Source organism: Zea mays, chromosome 10 (genome assembly GCF_902167145.1).
Source record: "Zea mays cultivar B73 chromosome 10, Zm-B73-REFERENCE-NAM-5.0, whole genome shotgun sequence".
NCBI lineage: Eukaryota > Viridiplantae > Streptophyta > Magnoliopsida > Poales > Poaceae > Zea > Zea mays.
Genome location: NC_050105.1, coordinates 98,894,384 through 98,908,561, shown reverse-complemented (window position 1 = coordinate 98,908,561; position 14,178 = coordinate 98,894,384). Strand labels below are relative to the sequence as shown.

At 43.3% G+C, this 14,178-nt stretch overlaps 1 protein-coding gene across 1 annotated transcript; it reads left to right on the top strand.

Annotated features, from left to right (window-relative positions):
• The first annotated feature begins 358 nt into the window (after positions 1-358).
• On the top strand, positions 359-3,957 carry LOC100274127 (uncharacterized). Its single transcript, NM_001148505.2, has 3 exons — positions 359-869; positions 1,495-1,701; positions 3,586-3,957. Exons 1-3 carry the CDS (start codon positions 417-419, stop codon positions 3,727-3,729), a joined length of 804 nt encoding a protein of 267 aa, NP_001141977.2. The 5' UTR covers positions 359-416; the 3' UTR covers positions 3,730-3,957.
• Positions 3,958-14,178: the final 10,221 nt, after the last annotated feature.

The following is a 14,178-nucleotide window of genomic DNA, read 5'->3' as shown; positions in this document are numbered from 1 at the left end:
GCCAGAATTGAGATTGCACTATCGTCTTCTTCTTCGAGCACGCCGAAGGTATTAATGTAATGTACGTTATATATCAGTTTGTTAATATAGGATATGGATATTAATATTTTGTTAATATAGGATATAGATATTAATATTTGTTTAAGTAATAAATACAAAATAAATGAAAATACAATGTTACATCTATAATTATATTTTCATTTTTGCGAATGATGAAGATGCATTCTTCATAATCTTCGTACAAGATTCATTATATATAAAATAAGATAATATTTTGAAGGACAAAATTACTTAACGTTTAAAAATCGTGTTTTCTGGTTTTATGTTCGTCAATCGAAAACAATTGACCAAAAATCTTATCTACCCATATGCGATAAAATAAAATCTTTCAATTACCTGCTTCCGGCAGCGGTACGATGGCCGCTGCGAGAATGGCGCTCGTCTCTTGCGCCCGCCGCCTCCCGTCCTTACCCTCTCCGCTCACCCTCTCGAGGCCCCGCGCCGGCGCCGTCTCATTTCTGGCTGCCCAGCCGTCGCCGGCGACGGCACCGAGATCCGGCAGGAATCTTGCTCTCTTCTGTTCTTTATCACCGACGTCGCCATCGCTAACTGAGGCCGCCGTAGCACTGCCGCCACCGAAGGCTGCGGTGGAAGAGACGAAGCCCCCTGTGCCGAGCGGGGACGAGAAGGGGGAACCGACTGTGGAGGAGCTAGCGGGCCTGCTGGACGTCCGGGTGGGCCGAGTGGTGAAGGCGTGGAGGCACCCGGAGGCGGACACCCTCTACGTTGAGGAGGTGGACGTAGGTGAGGCGGAGCCCCGGACCATCTGCAGCGGCCTCGTCAACTTCCTCCCCATCGAAGAACTCCAGGTATGGACATGATAAATTGCGTCCCTTAGTAGCAGCCGCGGTATATAATAGTAATAGCCGTACAAAATTTCATGTTCGAATCCAGTTTAGCTATGTTTTGTTAAAGTATATATATCAATTCAAATGGACAAACACCTGTCACCTCTATCAGTTATGATTTACGACAGTTCCAATGTACCTAGTTTTATTTTTATATGCTGCAAATAAACTTCAGAGAGAAGGGCGATATAAGGATAGCCTAAACAATCCTCAAGGATCATGACTCACTCTAGATTTGAACTTGAGAATAGTCAATCCACACTGATTCTGGACACATGGTCAACAGCTAGAGAAATTGTCTTGACAAATCCAGTTTATCGAATCGTGTGGATTGTATCCATGTTGTAACTTACACCCATTATTTCATTATTGATTATGATGATATGTAGCCTCAAAAATCCTCAAGGATCATGGCTCACTCTAGATTTGAACTTAGTATAATCAATCCATACAGATTCTTTACACATGGTCAACAGTTAGAGAAATTGGGGACCAAATTGTGTTGACAGATACAGTTTCGTGTGGATTGTATCCATGTTGTAACTTACATCCATTACTTCATTATCGATTCTTATGACCTGTGCAGGACAGAAACGTCATTGTTCTTGCTAACCTCAAACCAAGGAACATGCGTGGCATCAAGTCAAATGGCATGCTCATGGCTGCCTCTGATGCTTCCCATGAGAATGTGGAGCTGCTCATCCCTTCAGAAGGTTCCTTTCCTGGTGAAAGAGTATGGTTCGGTTCCGAAGAAGAAAAGAACCGTCAATCTGACCCTGCATCACCAAATCAGGTATCACATAATAATACAAATTTAAGACGTTTTGCCTATCTTTTGAATCTTTTGTTAGCAGCTGGTTGAGTGTTGACATATGTGCAAACAATGCTTACTACTGCTTTCTTTTTAGACTATGATTTGCTATTGTTTCTACACCTTATTGCTAGGTTGCACAAATACTTTCCTAGAACCTGGTATTGCATATCTATCCGATATGGATGTACATCCAATACGCCGCCGACACGTATCTTAGGATTATCCGATTTTTACTCTAGAACTAGAACTAGAGATCCTTAAATTCATCTAAACAACTAGATAACCTTGAGTACTCATCTTTTATTTTAGCCAATCCTTTTGGCATGGGAAAGAATTTTTGAAAGGAAACCACCCTCAATGTCGATACCTCTTTATCTTTATGGAGTTGTTCGTGGCTGTAGGATCGTAAAATATAAAGATAGACAATCTGTGGGGAATCTTTTCATTCTCCTTGAGGTCCATACACACAGGTAAGCCACCAAGCAGAACCTCCCTCTTTCATAAACTGCACTGAGACACTGTAATTATCAACTCTATTCAAACATGTGTACCCCAGCACTTGTTTCCAAGCCACCACTAGCTCCAGCCGAAGGGAGAAAGACAAAATCAGTAAATTGGGAACCAAGCATGGAGAGAATTGTTCCTCTGGAAATAAATTGCATTTTTGTCTCTTGAAAACAAACCACGTCCACCTGAGAGGAGTCAACTAATTCTTTAACAGAATCCTGCCTCACAGTGGAATTTAAGCCCCTCACATTCCACACTGACCATTCATCCAGCAGATATATCATGTCATAGGACTTCCATATAAGCATGACCTGGAAGTCTAGATACATTTTTCATCATCAAAATAAAAATGAGATGTCATTAGTTCTTGATTTTATTTTACCATGCTAAAGAATTTTTCTTGTGTTTCATAAATGAATTTAATTAAGTACCTTTGACATTTGCACAGCAGTGTACATTTCAATTTAGTATTGTAGATAGACCACAGATCTGATGTCTGAAAAAAGATCATTTCATATGGACCATATTTTGATAGCAACTACACCTTTTAAGCTCTGGTTTTAGCATGTTATTTAGATAGAGGCATGCCATATCGATTGTAGAACACATATGGTTACATCATTTTGCAAGTTCAATTGGAAAATCCTTAGTTAAAGAGTCTGGTATTGGTCAGAGAACTCTGAAGAAAGAAATCTAGTGTTCACAAATAACAGGAATAAAATAGATATATCTTCTAGTATTTCTAGCAACAAACACTGCAATTTGGTGCTTTCTAAGGTAAAACAAAATATGTTGAAAAAACTAGTCCTGTGGATTGAAACAAGCTTGAATTTGAAAACCATGTTACGATAACAACAACAACAACAACGACGACAAAACCTTTAGTCCCAAGTTGGGGTAGGATAGAGTTAAGACCTAATAGAAGCTACAAATTAAGGTTCATAAAAACAATGTAAGTAATACGTATGAATTAAAATTTACTGAACCAATTTACACTAGGCAACGACTAATATGTAAGCAAATATTAGGTGCAAGCGTGCAACCAAACTTTTTTGTCTGTTAGATCTAAATTCAACGGTAGATACAACTGTGGTTTGCTAGAGGTTTTTTATAAAGCTACATCAGGTGGTGGTGGAAGGGTTTAAGTGCTAAATATAACATACCGTTGGATCTAGATATAACGGAGTAAAATATCTGCTTGCACGCTTCCACCTAGTGCATGCTTGCATATTAGTCGTCGCCTTTACACTAAACAAACATAGGGGCCTTATTTGTACTAAAAACTTAGGAATCTTAGTCTTGCTGCTGAAGTTGTTTATGAGCAATGCTCGTAATGCATCATTCCACTTTTGTCAGGTCCAAAAGAAGAAGATCTGGGAAGCTGTTCAGCCTCATCTTAGAACAACAGATAACTGCATTGCGGTTCTTGGTGATAAACAAATGCGTACCTCTGCAGGCCTAGTTTTCTGCAAATCGCTTCAGGGTGCAAGAGTGTCATAAATCTTTATGGCCAACATCTTTCTTGTATCATGGAATCGTGTGTCATGTATCTTCCCTGCAAATAATAACTAACTATATGAGGAGAGCAGCAGGGAAAGAATTTTCTTTCCAACTACTGAGATAATCACTGTACTGGAACCATTCACATTTAGTTCTCACTTTTCAGTGTTAAAACAACGTGCTTCCTGGGCTGACGCAATAATCTTGATGCCTTGGGGCGAGTTATTACATTGACTTTGGTTAGGATTTTACGTAGTCTGCAGCGGTGATGCCGTCATATTCCAAGCATTCCAGACGCCACAGCTAATTCTAAACTTACTAAATTTTGCCTCACCAAATCCTTGTTCTGGTTGTTCTATTGCCATTTAGGCATTTGTTACATATCAAAGCATTGTACACCAACCGAACCACGTCCCGTTTGATTTGTCAAAAATCGAGATGGCTAAATTGGCTGCCAATGGTTTGGGCAATTTTAGTACTTCAGGCCGATAAACCAATTAGACACGAGTTCGTAGCCTTCCATCATTTCGGATAAACTGTGTTCCAAAGTAGTCTAAATTGTATCCTATCAAAGACAAGCTTTGGGTTCAATAGGCACCATTCCGCTGCTGACTGTCATGGGCTCGTGGCTCTAGCGAATGTCGGCTGTTGATCCAACAGTATCAGCAAGCACAGGGTTGTTCGTACAAAACCGTCCCCATTAGAATTTCAGGAGATTGAGTGGATGATTAGTTCAATCTCCCCGAAATTCTGGAGCACTTGGCTAACCTTCAACCAACTACAACATCCACCGCCAAAGTTTTAGACTATCTCTAACAACTTATCTATCCTACTTCATATCTCACTCCTTATTTTAAACTCGACTTTACAAACAATACAATCTGTAGTGCAAAACATTGCTCCATGTGTAACACCCCAAAATCCTATTTTGAAATTTATAAAAATTCCTTCAAGAGATTAAAATTTAAAATGTTTCTTAACAAGTATTCCTCACTTTTGAGGTTAATTTCTCCTAAAATAAATCTTTGGCAAATACTAAAATATTGTTAGTCAAATATAGAACCTAAAGATGTTGGAACTAGAATTTCAATTGAAAACCAGAAAAGAAAACATAATAGAAGGCCCTTCAATCTATTTGCTAAAGTAGTATGTTTATCTCATAACTATATAATTAATACTTTAATTTTTTTTTGAAATAAAGTAAAAACTTACCCTAACTAAATAAGTATTAAAACATTAAACTTTGAATAAACCGTTAATTTGATTATATATTCAAAAGATTGTCTTCTTAGAATAACATGTGTGTATGTGGACTATGTTTAGAATTATTTGCTTAAATAAATTAGATAATACAAATATAAATAAAACTATACCATGCATTTGCATGCTGGAGTTTATTATGATTGTGCATATGAATTTGAAAGTTGAACTCAGAACTAAATTGAATTTGAACTTTGGTTTGGAAATAAGAAAAGGAAATAAAATAGAAAAGAAAAGACGAAACATGTTCCCGAGAGATTCATGGCTGGCCCAACTCCTCACTGTGCGACCTAGTCTCCTCTTCCCTCCACTTGAGCCCTTGACCGGCGGGGTCCACTGACCAGCCTCTTGTCTCCGGCCCAGCTTCCACTTTCCCCCTCAGCGCTTGTCGCTGGCTCGCTGCCCTTTTCTGGGACCCGCGCGCTAGGTCCGATTTCCGTGGTGCACACGCACACTTGTGCATCTCCCAGAGTCGCCGCCAGTGGACCCGACGGGTTGGGCTCTCCCATCTTTATTTCCCTTCGCTCGTGCACTGACTGTACCGTGGGGTCGGGGCGTCAGCGTCGGCCTTCTAACTGACTCACACCAAGCTTAAACCAAGGCGCAGCGGCGAGCATCCCAACCAACTCTACCGATCATTGAATCCTACGGGCCGCACCCTCATCTGCCACTGCGAGATTGAAGCATAACCGCGTCCCTTGCGCCATTACCGTGAGGGAGTGGGGCGGAGGGGGAGGTCGTGCGGGCGGGCAGGCCGCCACATGGGAGCTTTGACTATCCTTGCTCTCGACCTTTGGCTGGTGGCTCGGGAGTTCGACCATGGACTTGGGATCTTGCCTGTGGTGGTGTCTTGGCGCAGGAGTGCTCGGGCTCGTGGGAATCGCTCGCCTGAGATACTGTCGCATACTCCGCAACTCGCCACGGGCAACACACCTGCAACGACACCAAGGCCTCAGTGGGAGGTCCGCGACATTCGCCTGATCACGCAGATCGTGTTACAGGATCGGTTGGGCGGGGAAATTGTGCGGGTTGTGCGGAATTTGTCGCCGGAGAAGGGTACAACCGTGGACTCCGCAGCTCGCCATGGGCAACTCACCTGCAACGATACCAAGGCCTCAGTGGGTGGTCTGGGACATTCGCCTGATCACGCAGATCGTGTTAGAGGATCGGTTGGGCGGGGAAATCGTGCGGGTTGCGCGGAATTTGTCGCTGGAGAAGATCCTCCATCGCCAGGCCGCGCGACGCCGTAGCCAGCATCCATCACCGCGACAAGTTCGGTAAGCACCCTCCTCAAATGTGTTGCCTCTTTCCCCTCTGCGCGTAGCGTTACTCAGGTTGGCGCCTGGTTCACCAGGGAGCGGTTGGCTGTCACACCGACGAGGCCTCCAATGTGGGGCATAGCAACGCCACCGCGGCCTAGGCGCGCCGCCGTGACTGGCCCGTCGGGATGGAGAGAAAGGTCTCAGGCCGTCCGATCTGTGATGAGCGGTGTAGATTAGAAGACTGCATACCGTTTCGCTTAATTGAATTGGGGGCGTCGATGTGGCATCGTGCGACTCGGATTGGATGGAGATGTGGCACGTTCTCGGCCATATATCTGGGATCTGAGGGCGAACAGTGCGCCAACTTCATATTATAAAACAAACTAATCAGCACCCTCCAAATTTGATCGAGCGACCGAGATTAGCATATACCTCTTCACCACGGTCATTTTGCCTAAGAGCCCCCGACAAGTAAGAAAAACAACCCGTCGTCCACCCTTACTCATGAATCATTATTGTTAAGTCCTTTTAGGGCTTGTTCGATTCTACCCCAATCCATATGGATTGAGGGGGATTGAGAGGGTTTCAATCCCTAGCAAGTCAAAATCCCTCCCAATCCGTATCAATCCCCTTCAATCCATATGGATTGAAAATAACCGAACAAGCCCTTAGCGGGTTTTCTCATGCTAGTGGAACTTTATAAAGGTCTCGTAGGATCCCTATGCCACCACACCTCGGTAGTGTGGTATTGTGCTTGACCAGCACAGGCGTGGTTAGGTGCAAAGTTCTCTAAACTTTTATGCGACTTGTGGTAAAGATGTGTAACCTCTGTAGAGTGTAAAACTGTTATATAAGTTTTGCTCACGATCATGAGTGATCAGACCCTCATATGAGTAACTTATGAAATTAAACTTAACCTGTCATTTGCATTGCATTGTGGGATTTATTATTAAGTGTGATAAATTATTTAATTCGGTTGGTATACACTTATACTTAGTAATTGCTAATAAAATTTTGACCAACTTATTAAAAGTATTGCTCAGTCTTAACCATTTTTGGTAAGCCTTACACTTCATATGAGCCCCCACCGTAAGTGAGCTCATGCACAATATTCCCCACACATGCTGAGCGATGAACATATGTGAGCTCACCCTTAGTATAATCACACCAAGTCAAGAACTGGTACTGCTGGAGGTGCATGAAGGATGCTACAATGAGTTCAGAGAGGTCTAGCCCGTCGTCTCTTAATCAACTATGGTTGCGGAGGATCGTTGTCGTCTTATGATGTATTTATTTAGCTATTTTGTACATAACCTCTATTATATAATAAAGATGTGACATTGATTTTTGTACCATGAGTCATCATATGTGTGAGACTTGATCGTAGCACACTTTTGAGACGCGTCCGGGTTTAACCTTAAATCTGTGTGACATCATGACATGTGGGCCCCATGTGCTATTGATTCTACTCCATTCTAATTATAATTCGTTTAACTTTTTATGACAAGTTTGACCGACTCGTATTATTCTATTTTTTGTGAAAAAACAAAAAATTGAAACCATACTTAAAGTATATTATATGCTAAATGATATCACAATAAAAATTAATGATAGTTATAGTTTTTTTGAATAAGACGAGCCGATCAAATTTGAAATGAAAAAGTTAAACGAGTTATAAATTAGAAGGGAAGAAGTATAATATTTGAAGAGACATGGTTTAGGTAGTACTATTGGAGTTGGTTGAAATTGAAAAGGTAGATAGTACTAAATACGTGGCTATCAAACATGTATTATTAGACTGTCTGTAGTAGCTACCTTATCCTTTATCTCATCCCTTATTTCAAAATCCACTCTGCAAATAGCGTATCTATAGTGCAAACCCCTATTTTATAGGGTCTGCTGTAGATAGCCTTAGGGGGTCTGCAGCACATGCTCTTAGCCCTCAGAGTCTTCTACTTAGATCTCCGTGATTTGAAAATGCTTTCCTTGTAATATTGTGGCTCCTTGATGTCGTTTCAATACCGCCCAACACTACCTGTGGTTTTTCTCGTTTCTTGGAGCCTCTCTCCTTTCAACACATAGCCAAACATCAACAAGGTCATGTCGTGTAGAATTTTGTGTGTCTATATCTATACCACTATATAATCCATCGGTTTAAACTTTACAAACTCACATAACCAAATCACTCCCACACCTATAATTTCTAATAAATCTACCAAATAAATTGCATCTGGACTTAACACACCATCAAAACCAAAGTTTCTAGTCGCTAGATAACCTTATCTTCCTTACTCAAATCTAGTGGATACTATTATTTAGATCATCCCTCATCTCTCATCCTCCCCTATGACTCACCGCCCCCAGCCTCCCCCTCCCATCTCCCGTCGTGTCCCCACCACCCCTTCACTTGTATCACCACTGTCATCGTCAACCCCTCTCCTCGTGTCGTTGCCGCCATCAACCCCTCCCCTCCCCTCTCTAGGATCGTAGCATTAGCACATGCTATATGGTAGTTTAACGACTACATGCCCAAGGCAAGTAAAAATAATGAAAATATTGTTCAACTCTTAAATCGACACTTCTAAAATGGTAAACATTTTTTCCAGCCTACCATCCCAATTTAAGCATTGCCTACAACAACGAATGCATTACAACTACTCCATTTGTTCAAAGTTATAAGTATTTCTAGCTACATTACTTTTGATGTGTGTCGGTGTTTCGAACTAGCACCAACGAGTAAATTTGTAAATGTGTGTTTTAGATCCAGATGGTGTGCTCACTGGGCGCAAAATTTATGTTGGTTCGGGCTGAACATTCCTACTTCTAGTCTTCGGTGGCATGGACTACCAAAACCTGTTTGCTGGTAGTAGGGGTTACAAGCGGGTGAGAGAGGGAAGGATCTCATGTGTTTAAGGATTGCTCTTCTAGATCTACGTAATGAGTAGTGGTTCTTGGGTCTCCTTTTTCTCGGGCCGACCCCCTCCTTTTATATGCCAAGGGGGGACCAGTTATAGATGGCTTCTCTCAAAAAGGATAGTTGTGCTGTAAGCGAAATAGATCTCCCTTGGTCGCCTCATTGTGTGTCGTTATCCATCCCATATAACTCTCCCATCGTGCCTTCTCTGGACTGCTGGTGCAGCATGCAGATGACGGGAGTCCGAGCATCATAATTACTCTGTTTCTCTGCCTCCACCCACACTGACCCTCGGTCTTCATAGCCTGTCCTTCTGTCTTCCCTTCATCGTCTTGCGTGTCTCGTAGGGCGTAGAAGGGCTTAGTCTTACGTACCATAGATGATGACTGGGTCTTAGGCCTAGGGCCTATAGGTCATGAGTGAGGCTCAGACCTAGAACTTGTTGACCATGAGTGGGAGGCAAACCAGCTCTCTCCCATGCCACGGCTTAGCTCCAGGTGCAATTAATATGCACGGTATTGATGACGAGAGCGGTCCTTCGGTCAGACACAGAGCCCATTCGAGTGGCTCTATAATCCTTCGTTTGACCCCTAGGCTAGGTTGCACCTTGCTCGGTCTTTGGTGTGGTGCGGGGTTTATTCGGAGGTAGATTCACTTGGGCAGGTCCCTTCTTGTGTTTTCTCTCACTCGTGGCCCCCTTGGGAACCTAGGGATCTGCTCCCTAATAGTAGCCCTGATCGGAGCAAGCCTTCCCTTGGAGGCCTTTCTGTGGCAATGGGTTAGGACAACTTTTATTTCCTCTTGTTTACCCCTGATTATCTCAACTAAGGGATGAACATGACACACAAAAGTCTGCCTCTAATCCATTTAGGAGTCGTTCTACAATTATTAGTAGGGCCCCTTTCTTGTTCTATCCTTGTCGAGAAATCTCTTAGCCGAGTCCTTCGCGGGTTTTCTAGCCGACTATGGATCGTGGCAAGCGTCCTGCCACAGAGTGTGTATTGTATGATCACCATAAAAGGCGTTTCCTTCAAGAAGGGTGAGTCATCTTTGGAATATTTCGAATTTCCTTCTCTTCCTTTATCCTTTCGGGATTGTTTCATGACACGGCGACTGGTTTGGCTACCCGAGAAGAGGTTATCTCCCTATCTCTCTCTTCTGTGGGCTCCTAGTCGATATATCAAAGGTTTATCCCACTTCCAGTGGTCTAGGGCCTGCCCTTTGGAGGGGTGTTGATGATGTCCCAATCTTGGTTTGTTATCCTCTCCTGACCATGATATGACCAAAATCCAAGGCCCTTCCGTTGGGCGCCAGTCTCTACGGGAGAGGGTCGCTGCTTTCTCGCATCCTATCGAGCCTACCCTAGCTAGTAGGCCTAGACCCCGCCCCTTCCACTCTTGGTGATTGCTGAGCTTCGAGGCCGATTGGTCATGTCTCAGGTTACCTTGAGGACTATCGATGTCTGCCTCATGTGCCTGCAAGCTTGCCCCTCCATCGTAGAGGCCCACACATCTAGTGAGCTACGATCCTGTTACCACATGCTTTTGCCCCACGGATTACCTGAGGCCTCACCTTGGCTTTCTGATAGGGTGGGAAGCGAAACTGAAGGAGCTTATTCGGAATACTAAAGAGGTGACCCAAAGCATTAACACTCACGGGGTGTCGGCTTGTGGCTCTTCTCCTTTGTTGAGGACGAACCAACCGAGTTCTCCCTCGATTGTTTCTCGCTTGGTGATCTTGGTTAATTTGTCCCCTTCGTGCGCCATCTTGAGGACATCCCAAATTTCTTTGGCACTTTTCAACCCTTGCACCTTATTGTACTCCTCTCTACACAAGAAAGCGAGGAGTATAGAGGTGGCTTGGGAGTTGAAGTGCCTCACTTGGGCGACCTCATCGGAGTCATAGTCCTCATCACCGACTTGTGGTGCCTGTGCTCCAAACTCAACAATATCCCAAATGCTTTCGTGGAGTTAGGTTAGATGGTGCCTCATTTTATCACTCCACATACAATAATCTTCACCATCAAAGTGTGGTGGTTTGCCTAAGGGAACGAAAAGTAAAGGAGCACGTTTAGGAATGCAAGGATAGTGAAGAGGGATCTTACTATACTTCTTACGCTCTTGGCACTTTGAAGATGTTGACTTGGCGTCGGAGGTTGAGGGTGTGGATGAGTCGGTCTCATAGTAGACCACCTTCTTCATCTTATTTTTCTTCTTGTCACCCTTCTTGTGTGATTTGATGGAGCCGGTGAATTCATCCTTGTCCTCCTTGTGCTTGTCATCGGCCTCCTTTGATAGAGTCTTGCCTTCATTCTTCTTCCCAAAGATCTGGGATTTTCCCCGATGATCAACTCCTTTTTGTTGTGTTCTCCCGACATCACTTCGAGTCGTTAGACTCTAATGAAGTATCGGGCTCTGATACTAATTGAAAGTCGCCTAGAGGGGGGATGAATAGGCAAAACCTATAAATTATAAACTTTGAACACAAACTTCACCAGGGGTTATGATTAGTAACAAATTATAATGAATACATAGTGCGGAAGAGAGTTCTTCTTGCTATGAGTTGCTCAATTAATGCGGATGACTTTGGGAGCTAACTCAAAAGATTGTTAGCAAGAGAACTTAGAGAGAGGGGAGAGGAAGAATCAAATTGTAAGGTGAAGATCAACACAAATGAACACAACAATTTGTTTCTCGAGGTTCGATTCCAATGAACCTACTCCCTGTTGAGGAGGTCGCGAAGGCCAGGTCTTTTTCAACCCTTCCCTCTCTCAATCGTTCACTTAGACCGGTTGAGTGCTTCTACTTAATCTCAAGGATCACTAAGACCCCGCAAGGATCACCACACACTTAGGTGTCTCTTGCTAGCTTTACAAGTCACTATAGAGTTTAGAAGGAGATGAAGAAAGAAAGATCAAAAGCCAAGCAACAAGAGCAACAATTGAAACACGAATCACACTCTCTCAAGTCACTTATCACTAATGATCACTTGTCTCGATTGTAGAACTTGGAGAGATTGGAAACTTTGAATGTGTCTTGGAATGGATTACTAGCTCTTGTATTGAATGTGTATGAGTAGAATGCTTGGATGTGTTGAATGAAGGTGGTTGGGGTTGTATTTATAGCCACCAACCACTTCCTAGTCGTTGCCTCCTTTCTGCCAACCGCGGACGGTCTGCGCCCCTGGTCCGGATGGTCCGCCCCTGCACATCAACGACTAAAATCGCAATGATCAACAATAACGACTATATGAATGGCTATAGTGCATTTAATGCATCGTCAGATGTCAGATAAAGCAGTCACAGACGGTCCGGCCTGTGGTGGAACCACCCAGATTATTCCAGCTTAAGTGCCCGAGTCACGCCTTGAAGGCGGCGACACACTTAAATCGGAATAACCTGTCAATTCCTCAGATCTAGTGCGATAAAGCCACTTACTAAGGATCGAGTACCGTTAGCTCACGTGATGGTGAGACTCAGAGAAAACACAATAAACATGAAACCACAAATTAAAGTACTTGAGTTATTACATAAATCAGAGTTTTGATAAAAGATAACATTGTTCTTAACGTTGCAGCGGATGATAAATACATCGATAAAGAGGAATAGGGCAAGGCCTGGCCCACTACTCCTCCTGATCCTCTCCTGCCGAGGCGGCATCCCACTCGACCGTCCAACCAGGTGGTAGGGTGGCAGGCCAAGTCACACCATCAATCATGTCTTGTAGTGAACCTTTAAAAATAATGCCACAAGCAAGGATGAGTATACTAATACTCAGCTAGACTAACCCGGTGTGATGAGCCTACTCCTCTACCTCTAGACCATGAAGTTGTTTGGCTGAGTGGGCTTTGGTTTGCCAAAAGCACTAGCTGAGTCTAAAACAAATTTTAGCTTTTCAAGTTCTATAATACTCTTTAGAACTAGGTTTGCTCCTTTCTAAGCATACATGGTAACAAACATTTAGTGCAAACAACATGTTATCTCAAGAACACCTCATTTCACTTCTTACTCGATGCAATACAATGGGTCAAACGGTCTCATTAGCTGCGAGAAGCAGACAATTCGAATCGAGTTTTTAACCTTGCAAGGGAAACCTAAACACACGACACGTAGGGGCACTCCATCCCCACACATATCAATTGTCCCCATCGATTTCCCGTCAAAAGAATAGGGCTCACGACCTTGGTGTACAATACTCCACTGACCCCAGCTGTCGCCGTGCAATGACCGCACTTGTACCAACCATACCTAGCATGGGAGACTCCGTCTCAGGTCCAATGAGGAATAAAGTTTGTGGGCAGGTTCAATTAGGTACTAGGCTTATCGGTTACCATATTTCCCAACATGTGTTTAGTACGTTCAAATGCTTGACTCAGGTAGCCACACATTAATCCTTAAGTCCATTCCTATCTCAAAGACAAGGCATCCACCCAGGATCCATGCCTATAGACCATTATAGATCCCATTATCAAGATGAGCACAATCAATTCGTTACTTCATGCGAGTGCTCAAAAAATCACTCGATTTCTACCGAGATCCTGGATTATCATAGCAGCTACTCGACCTAGCATACTCGTATCCATCTCAAAAGGAATCCTGAGTTCTTGCAACTAGGGTTTCAAGCAATTCCTACACTTAAGTGCACGGTATAAACCTACAAACATTAAGTGCAGTAAAAATAACATATATACAACGATTATGCATAAAATCGGGGCTTGCCTTCAAATGCGGGTGCGGTGGAAGTTTCCTCGGCGACGGGATCGGGAGCTGGTTCCCGGGCTTCTTCCTGCTGAGCATGTTGCTCTTGAATCAACACATACTCTTCGTCCTCGAGATTGCAGTCTAATGAATGCAAATGCATAAGAATGTATGCAATATATATATACCCTTTTGTGCATGCTAGGAATTAAAGCTTCTTTTTAGACAATTGGTTTGTAAAGCTCCTTTCTTGGTTAGCTTGGGAAGGTTCTTAACTAGGTTGGGAATAAAAGTTGAGGTCTTTAGGTGGGTGTGGA